A 17,197-nucleotide genomic window follows, 5' to 3' on the forward strand; every position below is an offset into this window, starting at 1 on the left:
TTAGTGTAGCGAAGAGTGCTGGGGGAAGAAAACACAAGCCAAAAACTCTTTTCTACTTTAATCTCTTAAATCAGGTCTGAGCTCTGTTGACTTGTGCCTTTCAGAGTAGTCATTCAGGGTGATGATACAAACATCTTAGTTGGCGCACAGATGTCCAGGATACACAAACACTCACTAACCACAGACTTCTCCAGTTCACTCATCTCGATGTCCCTCTTAGTGTTTTCAAAACCAGAAAATCCCCAGTGTAGTGAGCTAGCTTTGAGAATGAGCCCAATGTACTGCTGATCTGCCAGCAATAGTCACAGCTTGGAGGAATATGGAAAAAGCCCTTGCACTGCCAATAGCTCTTCAGGATGGATTGGGAGGCAAAATATCTAGTCTCAAAAATAAGTTGAACTTTTTTTGGTGGTCTTAAGCCAGTCTCTAGCTATTAGGCCTAATGGGGTCGGGGGGCAGATTATCCTACATCTGCATACTGTGTGGCATTCTTCCTCTGAAGAGTCTGGTACTGGCCACTGTCAGATGGGATACTCTACAAGACAGACCTCAGGAATTGCCATATTGGATTGGACACATGGTCAGGCATGAGTGCTAGTGGCAATTTCATCGTGGCAAAGGTTTCCTGGAAGCCTTTTGCTGTCTGTAGTTGCTGAAACTCAGTATTCTGAAGCCTCTCAAAATGTGAATTGGCAGCTTTGATGGCTCAGATGTGAATGTAGAGGGAGACGTCCGCTCAGAATGTTGCAGTTAGTCAGCAGCGAACCGCAGTTCATCAGCCCCAAAACACCCGTGATGCAGGAGCTTAGCTTTTCAGTCTAGCTTCCTGCAGCAGTGGGAGAAACTGAGCATCTGCACTTGGGCAATGACCCTACAACTGCTTTGAGCTCCAAGAGCAAGTGTCTGCTAGAAGTGGTAGTGTCTCTTACTCCCAGTCCTTCAGCAAAACCATGCCAAGCTTTCTTCAGAACTGTGCTACCCCGTCATACTTGCCACCTTGGCTTCAGAAATCTTGAGACCATATGAGTGTGACTGTTTCAGAACCCTTCCTTGCTAGACTAGCCCAGTAAATACTCATACCCTTATAAGCAACAGACAGTGCTCTCCAAAGACTGAAATGGCCGTTTTTCCTCCTCCTGATTCAGTGTATGAATAATGAAAGTACTTAAAGTAGTGATGTTGTGTTGCAAACCCGCACAGCCTGAATGCGAGTAGCAGCCATTCTACTTGCTAGCTATGTTGAGGCCATTACCGGTTAACTTCATTGAAAAATAGGGCTCTTTTCTGAATTCAGGATTAGGCGATAGGAAGGTTGCAATGTTCTTGTCTCTCGCATCTCGGTAGCTGGAGACTTGTCTGTCTGGTTCCTGTACCCTTAGAATCCTTCAAAGGAGCCTATGAGGTCTAGGTGCTAGCATTACTGAAGTTCAAACCCTGCCTAAGTCCTTGGTAAAGACACTGGAAGCATTAGTCAGCACCGTATGAGGATTACTCACTGCAGTTTGAAGCACAACAGACACTTGATCTAGATGGAGTGACTCCCTCCTGACTTCTAACCTCTTTGCTGAGCAAGTGGTAGTGAATCTACCTTCTCAGGAGGTGCCTGGGCGTTTCTAAAGGACCAAGTCTTGTATCTTGACACCAAGTAGTACCTCAATATGAGCCTCCATAGCCTCTGTTTAGAACATTGTCAGGGGCTGCTCTTGGGCACCCTGCTCCTCTGCCCCGAGCAGACGGATGATCTAGGGCTCCCCATAGCAGGCTGTCTGGGAGGTTCTTCCCATGGCCTGGCTTCCAGCCTGTCCAGGGGATGGGGCTTTTGGGGGATGGGGGTGAAGAGTGAGGGGCAAAGGCCCACCTCAGCACCCCCCCCCCATTGGGAAGAAGCTGGTGCCACCCCTGAACCTCGGACAGGTATGAAGCAGTGCCACAGGGAATCCAGATCAAATGCTGTCCTGGATTGATTCTGACCAGGACTTGAATTTCAGGATTGTCACACCCAATTGGAACAGGTGGTCACCTTACACATCTTGTACCAAAAGGTACTATAATAGTATGTCTTGTAAGGTATCCTTTGAAAACTCATTTGCTGGTCAGTATCATGCTGATACATAAAAATGTGTGGCAGTATTGTGAAGTCATAAACTATCCCTGTGATGATAACACATGTTCCAAACCTCACAACCCTGCCCAAACTGAGGTTGGGACACTGCTTTGTCCTAAACAAAGCAATGTGTGCTCTGCTTAATTTGCATATTAAGCAGTAAACAGAGTACTCAAACATGGAGGGAAACAAAGCTCAAACAAAGTAAGCCAGCAGGGAACGTCCTTCCACATAGACTTTGTCTCCTACTTCCCAGCTGGAAATGTTTTTCTAGAGGTGGGACTGAAACTATAAAAAGGAGGAACAAACACTCCAAGGCACCATCTCTCTTCTCCCTGCCCATCACATTCACTGCACCTGAAGTGACACCTTGAACTCCGGGGCAGGGGTCCTGACCAACAGGGTTTCTTCAGTAAGACTGCTGAAAGCATGTGGTGAGAAACTTTGCTTGACTCTGATCTAGTTTGTTAGTTAGGTATTAGTAAACTACTTGTCTTTGTATTTCTTGTAACAGTTTCTGACTTTTTGTGCATCATTACTTCTACTCAATGTTTGTAGATAATTTTTTTGTTTTATTATTTTATCTAATCCAGTGTGTTTAAATTGAAGTGTCTGGGTAACAAGTTGTGTACCTATTATTCACTCAAAGGAATGATGAACTTAAAACACTTTGTACTGTCAAAGGTGGCTGGGCAATACCGGGCATACGTGACTGGGGGTATGCTGGGGTCACCCTGCAGTATAACAAAGGCTTGTGAGAAGCAGGGTGTAACTGGCAGGTTGCAGTTACAGATGCTCAGGGTGTGGCTTGCATGCTGGAAGGCTACTTGTGAGCAGTCCAGATGGGAGCTACTTCAGCAAGGCATTGTAAGGTACTCGAGGTTACAGGGCAGGGGTGACACCAGGGTACAATCCAGATTAATGAGCAGGTATGTCCCATGTACCCAACTCCCTTTTTAAGAAGGAGAGGTGCTTATAGCCTCAACTTGCCCATACTGCTCCCTTCCCAGTTGAAGAGCCGCTCCAAAGAGTGACATGACACATCACATGAGCTGCTGACGTTTTTTGTCACATTTCTAGTCATATGAAATTGTAAATCTATCATCTACTCTGCAGAATTCAGCATGTCTGGGACTTCAGCCCTCTGAAGAATTTCTTCAGATACATGGTGAATCATTGTTAAGCAAATATAGCCAGCTGAGCTTCTGCCAGAGTGAAGAACCCCAGAAGCAAATGTGCACATACTCTATTGCAATATAGTTCTGAGTTCTAACATAATCAAATATCAGTCTAACCAGAAATAGCCCTCTAATGGCTAATTTAAGAATAGCAGCTCAAGCCCTTTCTTTAATAAAGAAATTAAACGGGACCGAGGTCCTAAAATATTCAAAGAGCATGTCACAAAACAAACTTTACTTTGCTGAACAATGTAGCTCCCATTCAGCTACTGAAGACCAAATTCCACTCTCCTTGTAAAGTCCTTAGGAGCAAAGCCTCTTGAAATGCAAATACTGCCCAAAGAATAACTGGATTCATAAATTACTTGCTTAGTTACTAAAACACTTGTGCTTGGACTAAACTCTCATGACCTATTCAGTCCACCTCGCAGAACGGGTCAGTTTTCTACGTGGCAAATGGTTGCAGGCTACAAACGGTATTAAGAGTATGGAGAACTAGATGGTCACTTACCAGAACTAGAAACCCAACCCTCTTCTGCTCTGTTGCTGAGCGGAATCCCTTCGAATTACAAAGTGAACTATAACATATACTGTAAGCATGTTAGAATAACTTTCCACACTCTTGTTTTTTTTTTGTAGGTTATATTCAAAGTCAAATGTGCAGCAGAATTCAATAAGTACAAGTAAGTGACTCCTCTTCTTGCCTACCCCAAACATGCCCTCATTGGGGGTATTAACGGTACAGCATATCTGAAATCTACCAAATGCTACATTCGAACTTCATAGCAATAGCTTTGTTTGCTTTCCCCACTGTGCTCTGCGGTAACTGAATTAATCTTTGTTAAACAACATCTGAATAAGAGGGGAAAAAAAACAAAGCCCTGAAGAAGTTGTGGGGTAGTCACTGGGCAACCTGATCATCAGATTTGGGTGCCTACGTGGGTCTGGAGGTGAAGAACTCTATTGTACCCATAAGGGAGATTTGACTCACACTCACTCACACACACTTACTTGCAGGGAGGCTGTCATAGGTGCGAAGGGTACATCTACACAGCAATTGGTGGGGGTGGGGGGGAGTCTAGCCAGTGCCAGCTGGTTCAGCCCCACAACCTGAATCGTGCGAGCTTGCTTCATTGCTGTGTGGACTTCCGGACTCAGGATGGAGCCCAAGCTCTGGGACCCTCCCACTTCACAGAATCCTAGAGCTTGGGCTCCAGTTGGAGCCCCAACATCTACACAGCAATGAAACAGCCCTATGGGCCAGCTGCCGGTGTCTTAGCTGCTGTGTAGACACAGCCTAAGGGTCTAGAATGAGCACTGCTATTGCCGCTGAGCGTGAGACAGCTCGTGTTTCTGTAATTCATGGGAGGCTATTGGTGCTCTAGCACATTAGGGTCCCACATGATGAGGCTGAGAACCATCGTAGAACACTTCTGGGATTCGCCCCATCCTATCTAGCCATAAGCCGGTGAAGGAGTCTTACTTCTGCAGGCCTTTGTGATCCCTAGCTTATGAACCCATGCCATGGGCATCACAACATGCTAGCCACTCCTGTTGCTCAAGCCTGTGTGTTAAGTCATTCTAATAGTACATCCTTCTGTATGGAAGAAGGGACTTCAGACCGTGTCCGTTAGACCAAGAACTAATGGACCTGTGTCAGGAGACACTCTCAATGGGAACTGTGTAGATTGTACTGTATTTGCAGCAGCTTATTTTCACCAAGGCTGGTGGTTGTTGGGCTGACTCTCAATTTACATTTAATCTAAGTTAGAACAATAGTTAAGTTGTGTGTGGTGTGTGCGCTTTTTTTTTTTTTAAATCTTGCAACTTTCATTTAAGATCAACCGGAATCTTGTAACTCATGATTCCTTGCAAGCGTCTACCAACTGAGTGATTTCAATACCAGCATTATGCCAACTACACAGCTTAAACTGGCCTTCTAAATGGCTTCCCTAATTCCTTGTCTACATGATTGACCTTTCACACTTGCTAGTCTCCTGAGTAATAGCAAGTGAAGAGCAATGCTGGGAGTGAAATGAACTGATAGAGAACAAGGGAGATGATGTGGTGGTAGAGACTTCTTCAGACTGTTTCTCTTTCCTTTTCCAGGATCCTGTTGTATCTGGGCTCCATATTTATCAGCCTTCTCTTTCTCGTTGTGAATTTAACTTGTGCAATGCTTATCCATGGAGATGTCCCAGAGACTCGGCTGAGATGGACAGTATTTGTTCGGGCACTAGTCAATGACAGTCTCTTCATTCTTTGTGCCATTTCATTAGCTTGTTGTATGTGCAAACTTGCAAAAATGTCATCGGCAAACGTCTACCTCGAGTCAAAGGTAGGTAAATGCTCTCTAAACTGCACTGAAATGATTTACTTCAGTCCATGGGGGTGCAAGTCCAAGTCCAAGACCATGACCCCATCATGCTAGACGCTCTGCAAACACAGAACAAAAGGATGGTCCTAGCCTGGAGCTAGTAAAACTCTTTTCAGTTTAGGTTCTTCAGTTTGTGTTTGTGCTTGCAAGAGAAGATTGTTATAACTCACAGATACTGGACCTTTTTCTTGCATTGAGTCTCTGTACTCAAACAAGTGATTTAAGAGCCTAGCTCTGGTACTAATGGTGTGTTGCTGTCTGACACCAACGTGGCTTAATGTCGAGGCATTTGATAGTAACTGCAGTCCTCTGCTAATGTGACACCCATAAACCAGATCCACTAGCAACCCAGTCTTGTAATAAAACTCTGGTGGTCTGTTGTAAGCTGGCTTTCTCCTACGTCACTTGTGTTAGAAGCAGTAGTCCACTCCATGACATGTAGCATATCCTTCTGGGCTAACTGCACCTGGTGTGGGGTTCCCTCTCTCCCTGCCTTTTCCAGAGTAGACCAAAGGATGTATAGACGCACCCACACTCCATCAGCTGGGAGCACTGCGCATAGGCAGCCTGTTAGCTTCATTGGCCCTTCAGGGTCAGGGAGACGCTCTCCTTTCCTCACCTGGCCATGACTTCCACCACTTGAGGGACTATGTCAGGAACTGGGAAGGGTGCAACATGCAGAAGCACCTACCCCAAGTCCTGGGCTCTTCTGTAGATCTAGAATCTGTTCTGGGCCAGGCTTGGTCTCTCTCCATTGCAGGAGCTCTGGACTCTTGTTACTATTGGAGCCAGAATTCCAATCCCATGCTGATAGCCTGAGGAAAGGCAGCATTGCCTCTGCTGCAGGTGGGGCTAGTGGACTATCTCCGTTTTGCCCATGGTGACCATGCTCAGTCCAGGATCTGCAAAGCCCCTGTCATGGAGACTGACTCAAACAAGGCGGGGCAGCATTCGCCCCCTCTTCAAAGAAGGGATGAGGATGTTGCTGGGCCTGAATACTAGTGATCAGGAATTGGCAGCTCCTGTGTGTGGCCAAATTGGGAGCCTGGGCTTCTGTAGCTCAACAAAGCTACTCTGCCCAAGGCAATGACTCCTACGTCTGAGTCGCTTTGCTAGATCCGTGTCTACATTATGGGCCGGTAGGAGACGCTTCCCTCTTCTTGGAATTATGGACAGCGACCACTTGAGCTTTCCTGCACATGGTCTGCTGTGTGGCAGACAGTGACCTAACAGGCTTTAAACTACTACCCCAGTAAAATGCCAGCCTGTCTCCTCTGCCTTAGGTGTTTCTGCTGCCTGGTCTGAACTTGCATAGGAGAAGGGGGGATCTGACCCCCCCCACCACCACCTCCTGTAGAGTCCATGACTCAAGGACCTTGCCCCATGTTTGTCTAATGGGCTCAGCACATTGAAGGCATTACATGGACTGGATGGTGTAGCCTGGTATAGTTTATCTTCAGTAGCATATGTAGTTCCTGATGGCTTCCCATTTTCTCCCCCAAAAACTGCCCATGTGTATCTTCCTGAGATGAGTGAACGGTCAAGGGGGCAGGCGCTAAAGAGCCCAAGTTTATGTGGGGCCAGTTAAACTGCCAGAAGTTTCTCCAGTCCTCGAAAACGGCCTTGTGCTGCAAACAAGGAAAAGGTGGAACTAAAACTCTAGCTTCTGGCTGCACATTCTGGGTCTCAACGACACGTTTGGCAAGTCACTTTTGTCTGGGGGGGGAAATGGACACGGGCGTTTCAGCAAGTTGCAATATCTGACCGTGAGGGCTCAGTGCTGCTGGTTTCGGCTCTGCAGCACGATCAGGCAGGAGTCAGTTGCATGAACCTGAATTTAAATAGCCTTCAGAGATGTACTGACTTCCTCTGCACAGGATTGGTTTCCTTTGACCTGCGAGCGTGCTCTGAAATCTGAGGAGTTGCTGCTTCTGGAAGTAGAATTTGTCCTCCACTGACATTCATATGATCTCTCTCCTCTTGCCACCCCACAGCTCCTTGCTGTGGGAATTGCTCCTCATCAGTAGTATACCAAGGCTTCTCTTACTCGAAGAACAACTTCACAAAGGGCTGTTGCTATATCAAAACTCCATCCCTCTCTGCAACGTGTACTGTACTCCCCAACCAATGTAATACTGGGGCTTTCACACAGATTGCTGTTAACTAATCACTGGGCTTCACGCCTAAAGTTCATGGCACCATAAACGAAGACCAAACCCAACCTGTATTTAGCTTCTAACTAAGCTATAGCTGTCCAGCCAGGTAGTCTGTATAATTGTCTGCTTGCAAAAATAACGGCTATGCAACTGAGACCCACTACTGGAATAATCCTCCCAGTGGTTCTATTACTTGGTTGGCAAGGTTCCACTTCTCTTCCTCAAGGTCGGTAAGAAACAGCCATGTGCCACTGGATGATTGCAGTCAACTCAGAATGAGGTTCTTTATGCTAGCTTTAAATATTTTAGTGAGGGCATAGTTGTGTCGATGTTCTGGGTCCAATCATGCATGCATGCACAACTTGCTGTGCATAAAATTGTAATTTTATGGGAAGATTTGTGTAACAGCCTATTTGATTTTTAACGTATCTCGCTTCCTCTCCTGTTCTTAGGGCACATCTGTCTGCCAGGCCATTCTTGTCGGTTCAGTAGTTGTTCTTCTGTACTCTTCAAGGGCTTGCTATAACCTGGTAGCAGTGGCCATATCTCCAGAGAATGTTCCTAGTCCATTTAATTATGGCTGGGACAACCTTTCGGATAAGGTAACTAGTAATATTAACGGGTGGGCGTTGGAGGGTGGTGGGGGTGTCTCAAATCCAGAACGTGGCTACTGAGGAGAAAAATCAATGTTCTGGGTGTGTGGGATCTCACTAAAGATGCTATAGCAGTGTTCTAAAAAGCTCTCCTATTCCAGTTCCTGCGACTCACTAAACAGTCAGTTCTAATAGCGGATGTGTCCTATTAAGCATTACATTCCTATCTACAACTAGACATGTCTATGGAGGAACTTGACCCTGAAGACTCAAAGGCAGCCCAGGTAACTCACACCTGATGCTAATACATTAAAAGAGCTGCTGTATTTGGGGAAATACGACTGTCACCCCATCGCTACTTTCTTAGGCTTCTCCTTTAATTTGGGGGGTTACTTGTCACAAGTGCTTCTAAATGTTAGATCTCTGGTGGCAACTACCGTACCTTCCTACTCCACGTAACTGCCCCTAACATCTTACTAGCCATAACGGGAAGATGCAGCGAATGGGATTTGCTTGCCAAGTATCTAAATACTGACCAGGTGCACAAGACTAAACATCAGTGAGATCTTAATTGGACCCCAAACTGCACCCTCTTAATGATGAGTGCACACCTGTATTGCTGGTGTAATGGCACGATATACTGTGCTGCAATATAGACCGTTCGGTAGGTCTATCTAGATCCTGAGCATCTGTGACCAGCCAGGGTTGTCTGAAACCACGGTGGAGCTGTATAGAGCACATCTGTCTGTCGTCATACCTTCTGCCCTAGAGGCAATGGTGCTGATGGGATACTAGTTACCCCATCACTGTATACATGGGTGTGAGAGCCTCCCATGTACCACCCTATAATCCAGAAACATTCTAGAAGATGTCTGACTTGACATGGAACACTTGCACTGATTGGTGCGGGGTCCACTTTCTACACTAAGGAACTAGCCCAAAACCCCCCCAGAAAACGGAGTAGGCTTGGCATGGAAGCTCTCAGCTGAAATCTGTAGCAGCTAGTACTGGCCACTCAGTGGCAGGATACTGCCCTAGCAGGACCACTGATCTGAGCCAGTCTGGGAACTGCGGTGCGCAATGCTACTCCGAAATCTTTCCAGATTTGAAATGCAGAAGCGCTTCCATGCACTACATCAGAGTCTCTTTCTTGGAATCCCATCACTCTGGGGTAAATCTCCATGTTTGTGGTTTTTTTGTTTTGTTTTGTTTTCCCCCCAAAAGTGCTGTGTTAAGAACAAAACCCTCGAGGTTTAAACATAACCCCTGTGTTTGCAGATGCATGCAGAAGAAGTCAGTGGTGAAGAATATGTGGTGTTTGGAGTAGTCCTCTTCCTCTGGGAGCTTGTGCCAACCAGTTTTGTGGTGCTGTTCTTCCGGGCTCAGAGGCTAACTCAGAACTTGGTAGGATATGAACTAATTGCTCTAGGGTTAAGATCTTTTTCAAGTTGCTCTTTGCACATAAAACTTGTCTGATTTACTCTAGCTAAATAGCTCTTTTTCCACTACATAATCGCTAGAAACAATTGGGTGCTTTTTTTTTTAAACTCCCTCCCCCCCCTTCCCTCTATCAACAGACACCAGCTGGCATGATAAACAGTCATAGTTATAGCTCCAGAGCATACTTCTTTGACAATCCAAGGCGATACGACAGTGACGATGACTTGCCAAGACTTGGTGCAAGAGAAGGAGGCAGGTAGGTTGGGAGCTGTTCGGATATTCAGAATCGCCATTCAACTCTCGCGTGTGAGCAGCAAACAGTGTCTATAGAGCAGCCAATTCCTGCTCTTCTTTTAAGCCCAAGAATCTTTCCTAGCAAAGGTGCCTAGAACCGGTAGACAAGATTAAGGCAGTTCATAACGTAAGCTTTGGCTTGCACTAAGGACCTGAGATCTGAACTTACCCTGGTGGAAATCATGCACTTTGGCTACAGGTCCTAACCATCACTGAAAATGAGGCCACTCTTGTGTGCTTAAAGTCAGAGAAAAGAAGTCTGTTAAAATGCATAGAGGTTTACAGGCATGTGTACCTGTAAACTAAAAACTGCTGTCTTCCTGGTGAAGACTTGCAAGCTGCAGAAAGTCCTGGGTAAAGTGGGTGGGTGTGTTTGTGGTGGGTTTTTTTTTTTTTTTTTTTTTTTTTTTTTTTTTTTTTTGTTTTTGGTGGTTTTTTTTTTTTTTTTTTTTTTTTTTTATTGATTGATTTGGTTTGTATGGTGTGTTTGTGGTTTTTTTTTGGCTGGAGTAACAATTATTGCTGTATAACAATCTTGAGACACAAGATATATGAAAACTTAGCAGGGTTGTAATGTTCTCCTCAGGCTGAGGTCCAGGCATTTCTCTGAGTTCATCTTGGTGTGATGGGTGCTCTAGAAATACTAACAGTCCTAGAAATGATGAGTGAACTTGTGTATATTGGCTTTATTTTAGGGCTGTCAATTAATTGCAGTTAACTCACACGATTAACTCAAAAAAATTAATCGCACTGATAACAATAGAATACCACTTGAAAAAATCCAAAAATATTTAATAAATTTCTACATTTTCAATATTGATTTTAATTACAACACAGAATACAGTGCACAGTGCTCACTCTTAGTATTTTTTTATTACAAATGTATGTACTGTAAAAATAAGTAATATTTTTCAATTCACCTCATACAAGTACTGAAGTGCAATCTCTATTGTGAAAGGGAAAATCTGTAGTTTGTGTTTTTGAGCGCAGTTATGTAACCAATGTAAAACTTTAGCGCCTCCAAGTCCACTCAGTCCTACTTCTTAGTCTGCCAATCGCTAAGACAAACAAGTTTGTTTACATTGACGGGAGATACTGCTGCCTGCTTCTTATTTACAAGGTCACCTGAAAGTGAGAACAGGCATTCGCATGGGACTTTCGTAGCCGCCATTGCAAGATATTTACATGCTGGATATGCTAAACTTTCGTATGCCCCTTCATGCTTCAGCCACCATTCCAGAGGACATGCTTCCATGCTGATGATGTGGTGGTTTTTTTTTGTTTTTGTTTTTTAAATGAGCATCAATTAAACTTGTGACTGTACTCCTTGGGTAGAGAATTGTATGTCTCCTGCTCTTTCACCTGCATTCTGCATATTTCATGTTATAGCAGTCTTGGATGATGACCCAGCACATTCACAACAGATTTGACCAAATGCAAAGAAGGTACCGATATAGCTATTTTTTAGAAATCTCACAGCATTCAACCCGAGGTTTAAGAATCTGAAGTACCTTGCAAAATCTGAGAGGGACTTGGTGTGGAGCATGCTTTCAGAAGTCTTAAAAGACCAACGCTCTGCAGCAACTACAGAATCCGAACCACCAAAAAAAGAAAATCAACCTTCTGCTGGTAGCATCTGACTCAGATGATGAAAATGAACCTACGTCGGTCCACTCTGCTTTGGATTCTTATCAAGCAGAACCCGTCGTCAGCATGGACACATCCTCTGGAATGGTGGTTGAAGATGAAGGGACATATGACTCTTTAATGCATCTGGCACGTAAATATCTTGCAACGCCGACTACAACAGTGCCTGTTCTCACTTTCAGGTGATGTAAACAAGAAGCAGGCAGCATTATTGTCTGAAAATTGTAACCAACCTTGTTTGTCTGAGTGATTTGGCTGGCCAAGAAGTAGGATTGAGTGGACTTGTAGGCTCTAAAGTTTTACATGACTTATTTTTTGAATGCAGTTTTTTGTACCTATTTCTACATTTGTAAGTTCAACTTTCATGATAAAGGTATTGCATTACAGTACTTGCTTGAGGTGAGTTGAAAATTTGTTTTACAGTGCAAATATTAGTAATAAAATGAGCACTGTACACTTTGTATTCAGTGTAATTGACATTAATATATTTTAAAATGTAGCAAACGTCCAAAAATATTAAAAATGGTATTCTCTTGTTTAACGGCACGATTAATGGCATGATTCATTTTTTTAATCACTTGACAGCTGCTTTGTTGGGGCGGGGGGGATGCTCAGCATATGACATCCATTGGAAAGGGCCTGACCTCTTTTAGGTGCTGGACACGCACTCTCTGAAAATTAAGGGCCCTTTTAAGATGACAAGTTGAACATCAAAATCACTGGTCACCTCTGAAAAGTTGAAGCTTTGTCCAAAGCTTCCTATCTGAAGCCACTTTCAACTTCCGGTTGTATTAAAACGCCCGCTCTAGACAGCACAATCCTGGGATAACGCTAGCCTCCCGTCTCTCTAACCAATATTTCCCACTTCTTCTCTCCAAAGCTTGGCTACCCCTCCGTGCTCCGGCTGGTATGGCACTCTGACTGGGAGCGATAGCTATGCGGTTATTCCCTATCTGAGTGGACCTAAGCCAGATACCGCCCCGCTGCTCTTCACATGTAGTGATTTGGAAGCTAACAATCACCATACCTTATACTCCACGCCGCAGAACTGAAGAGCCCACCAAGATTCGCTTCTCTTGGGGGCAGCTTTCGTGGGAGTCCGATCATTTTCCAAACATCTAACTTCATCTGCACAAACATTCCATTCTCTCTTGCAGCTGTAAACCAGAACCTGGAGACTTAGGCTGCGTGTGGTATGTAAAACTGTTACTCATGGTACCGTGTAGCAAAGGGAAGGTGAAAAATCTCTGGGAGCTCTTTGGGAGGGAGGGGGGAGTCCAGTCTTCTCAAGATGCTCGCTGGCAGCTAGAAGCACCAGAGCTGACTCACTAGACCAACATCAAATGCGTATTTGCACTTTTTATCTGCACGTTCTGAAGGAACACCTCACACTCCGACTTCCCTTTGGAACAGCCCGCGTCTGTTCCATGTTCATCTTTTAATTGCACATCCATAGATGGGAGAGGTGCGGTCATCCTGCGAAGACGGGTGCGTCGATACGTAGGCCATGCTGCACTCTGCAACCTGATCCGCTCCAAGGACAAATGCGCCCTCTTCAGAGAAACTGTGTGGGATTTACACTAATGAAGAAAGTTACCTAATGTGTGAATATGGCACATTATACAAGACCAATGTAGTGTCTCTTTGCTGGGGATGTGGGCTTACTCTAACTCGGTCCTCGCGGCAGCGGACTGCTAAAATACTCTTAGCTGGACTGTGGGTTAAAGCAAACCTTCAAGCATGGGTGTTGCGAAGGCCTTTTAAAAGCCTGAGCTCAGTGGCTTCTACTAGCACGAAGGTCACTGAACAGTAACCAGCTCTGCTCTTTTAAACAAAAAAAATGCCACCTCGAGCGAGTCGAATGAGTGTGGTTACCGTTAAGCTTGTAGAGAGAACATGTGGCCATGAGGCATGCTCCTTGCAGGGTGGCTTCTTCAAGCAAACCTAGCAGTCAGTCTGCATAAGAGTGGCGTGAGCATTTTATTTTGGCCCGAACCCATACATAACACAGCTTCTTTCATACTAGGATCTGTTCACTGCATTCCCTAGTGGAGTCAGTGCTTAATCTGCCTTGGGGAGAATAGCAATTTTATATTTAACCTGACTGAATATAAACTAGAGGTCATTCTTAGAACGTGAAACTTCTTTGCTTTCATGGCCGCTTTCTCTGACTGAAATCACGAAGCCTGCAGGGTGGTACCTGCATGCCACTAGTTGGGACTGCCTCACAACTTCTAGTTCTCCTGTCTCTTCAGACTGTCTGAGGAATAAGTGTCCCATGACATTCCACTGAATGTACTGTAAAAGTAGTGCAATGTGTCCTGAACTGGGGGGGTCCCCCGCATTGAAGTATTAAATTTTGGCATCTCATTGCAGGGTGTGCACTGGAGGGTGGGTCTAGTGAGGTGAGAAGCATTTAATGAAATGTGTAGTTTTTTAACATCCAGGATTTTATTCTGGCAGGATATTGGCCTTTAAATCACGTTTTTAACTGTGTCTAAAAGCACCCTATTCAAAATTGGAAAGCGAGACATGGCCGTAAGGATGCACAGGTGTTTGGATTAGGCTCTAAAGTTAGCTCTTAAATACACTGTTGGTTTACACGGATAGTAGCTCCTACAAGGAAAAGCATGCCTCTAGGGCAAAGCTGCTCTGGCCAGGGTAGGGCAGCTGCTATCTCCAGCCTGTAGTAGACTTCCTCTGGAGATCTCCACCTTAGCATTCCTTTAGAAGCTTAAACTGGAAACGGTTGGCATACATTGCTGATGGCAGGAGCTGGTCCTGCCGATCAACTGCATGCTCTTTCCAAGGGTGTGCTTTGTTTTTAAACTTGAATTAAGATTTGATGTTAGAGTAAAACTTCACTGAGGGACTGAACAGGACCACATAGTCTGTAGGATCATGGGGAAGTGTCCCCACTGGACAAGTGGGGATACTGCTGGCATATGGAACATGACTGACGTGACTGTCTAGCCTTTAAAATGCTGATTCCCAGGCTCACGGGGGTGGGTGGGTGTGTGTGTGTCACACACACACACACACACACACACACACACACACGTTTTCCAAGAATAAACTCTTGGTTCTCAAAGAAGGTAGTGGAGACTTGGGAGCAGGCCTAGGATCTGTGTGGGAAAGAACATGTGAGCATATCTACATCCTTGCTCTTACTGAGCTACTTCTGAAGCCCCTCTCTCTCTATAGCCCCCCACCCAGAAACTGAGCAGCTGGATTGAGGTGTAGGGGGGACTCTAATGTCCTCATTTTACTCTCTTGCTCACTGGTCCAAAACCAAGGCAAGCCGTGCTCTTTCCTCTAAAGGCTCGGAGCCTGTGTTTGACAGATCACTGGATCCTTCTCGCTCTAATACTTGAGCTGAAAGGACTTTTATTTTAGCTACGATTGTACGACCCATTTCATTGCCTAGGGTGGGATTCAGAAACCAGTTGCTCTGTCCTGATCGCCGCTTGACTTATGGTGAAACTAGCTAGGGACCTGAACTCCAGCTGCAGCCCTTCTCTTCCCCTCCCATAAGTCACCAAAGACTCAAAGTTCAGCCACTGGCCCCTGTTCTTGCTTTAATAATAATAAAAAAAAAACAAAGTCCAAAGCACTAGGAGCACTTTAAGTTTCCTTTGGAGGGAAGGGAGTGTTGCGCAAAAAAAAAAGGGCTACTGGCTCATTGTTCATATTGCACTGACGCACAGAACGACAATATGATCTTCCTCTCATTAGGGTCACAGATCAGGGCCGTGAGTCTCGTTGCTTAAGTACGTATTAGTGAGTGACTAGCAACTGTTTTGGGTTTTATTACTTTGTATGGATGGCCATTAATTTCCGAACTCCAACAGCTCAGATTGGGGCCGGTCTTGTGTTTTACTGAAGTAATTTATAGCTGACGTGTACAATGACTTTTATATGCATAGTTGCCTTTCATTCCATTTATTTTTATTTTATTTTATTTTTGTAATGGTTTAACTGTTTCTTTGCTTTGTAGCCAGTTGAGAGCTGGTTGCAACAGGAAGCTGTGGCCGATGAATGTACCTATTTGTTGTTGTTCACTAAACTGTAACCAAGCACTACTATGTTGAATAAAAAATTCTTCTGTGCTATTTATGGGCATCTGGGCTGAGTTCTGCCAACGGCGGTCTCTGCATCACTTGTCCACTGATCAGTGGACTTTACCCCCAGTTTAAAATTTTTAAAGCCACGTTCTTTCTCTCCTCTCCCTCTTCTCTTCTCCCCCTCCTCCCCATCGCTGCTTTCCTGCGCAGAGATCCAGCTTCCACTCACTTGCTAAAGGGGCACTTCTCTAAAGGCTCTGAGTGTAAGTCTAAGAGGAATCTTCTGCCTTGAGGAACAAACTGAGGAAAGTGATACTACTATCTGGGTCTCAACCTCCTTAACAAGCATTCCCCATGGCACCCACCATCCACATCTTGTAGGTTAACTGTCCTAAGGTGGATCAGCTGGAAGGGTCAAGTGCCTCTTGATGCAGGAAAACCACAAGCATAAGCTCTTAGCATAGCCCAGTCTGTAACTTGCCAATCCACGAGGTGACTCGGGGTATCTTAGTGACTCTGTATCTGTCAGAGGAGCAGTAGATGTGTGTGGCTGCAGCACGAAGCAGGATGAAGATGAGTGAGCAGGAGTGAGAGCCTGGCCTTCCTCAAGGGGAGGTGCAAACTACCCTTGACATAGCATCTAACCCCTCCTACCCCACCTTCTTATTCTGTCCTGCAACCCTCCATCTCTGTCCTTCGGAACGTAGGAGGAAAGGGCTCTAGCACTCCTCTCCCCAGTTCGTAAGCACGAGCTGTGATGGCGGAGTGGCTGCCATGCTTGAATGGAGTTTTTCTTTACGGGGGAACATACTTCTGGCCCTTGTACCCAGCCTTGATTCTAACCCACCCTCTGCTGTAACAAAGCAGATGAGTAGGTGGAGGCTCTGGGCCCTGTAGCATGATGCACTTAAAACTGACTTGGGGGGGGGGGGGGGAGACAATATGCCACAAACACACAGCTAGTAAAGGCTGGGGGGCAGCACCTCCTAGGCCAGTAACACCCCCAAGGGGCGAGGGGACAAGGCACCCTAGGTATGTCTGTCAGGCATTGGGGGGGAGAGGGGGAGACTCCATGAGGAGGTGTTTCAGGCAAATGTCCCTCTCCTGTCTCGTGCAAGGCTTAAAGGCCTTGCACATCTTGCACTTAACCGCCTGATGGGCCTCTCCCAGACCCAAAGACAGGAGTTGTGGGGGTCGCCTGTGGGCAGAGGCTTGCTGCAGGAGCTACAGGGGTTGAAGGCAGCCCAACACTCTCCCCTACCCCCAACTGCTAAAGACTATACTTAACTAAACAGGACAATTCACTAACAATGGGTAACTATATACAAAGATAAGTAGAAGAGT

At 45.4% G+C, this 17,197-nt stretch overlaps 1 protein-coding gene across 1 annotated transcript in view; it reads left to right on the forward strand.

Moving 5' to 3' along the window:
• Positions 1-15,903, forward strand: part of GPR137C (G protein-coupled receptor 137C) — a 30,081-nt gene extending 14,178 nt beyond the window's left edge. Inside the window, exons 2-7 of the mRNA XM_034767591.1 lie at positions 3,922-3,965; positions 5,392-5,620; positions 8,268-8,417; positions 9,687-9,812; positions 9,986-10,104; positions 12,670-15,903. Of these exons, the coding sequence (XP_034623482.1) occupies positions 3,922-3,965; positions 5,392-5,620; positions 8,268-8,417; positions 9,687-9,812; positions 9,986-10,104; positions 12,670-12,841 (840 nt within the window). The 3' untranslated portion in view covers positions 12,842-15,903. The remainder of the gene's footprint in view (positions 1-3,921; positions 3,966-5,391; positions 5,621-8,267; positions 8,418-9,686; positions 9,813-9,985; positions 10,105-12,669) is intronic.
• Positions 15,904-17,197: the final 1,294 nt, after the last annotated feature.

The sequence above is a fragment of the Trachemys scripta genome, chromosome 4 (genome assembly GCF_013100865.1).
Source record: "Trachemys scripta elegans isolate TJP31775 chromosome 4, CAS_Tse_1.0, whole genome shotgun sequence".
NCBI classification, from domain to species: domain Eukaryota; kingdom Metazoa; phylum Chordata; order Testudines; family Emydidae; genus Trachemys; species Trachemys scripta.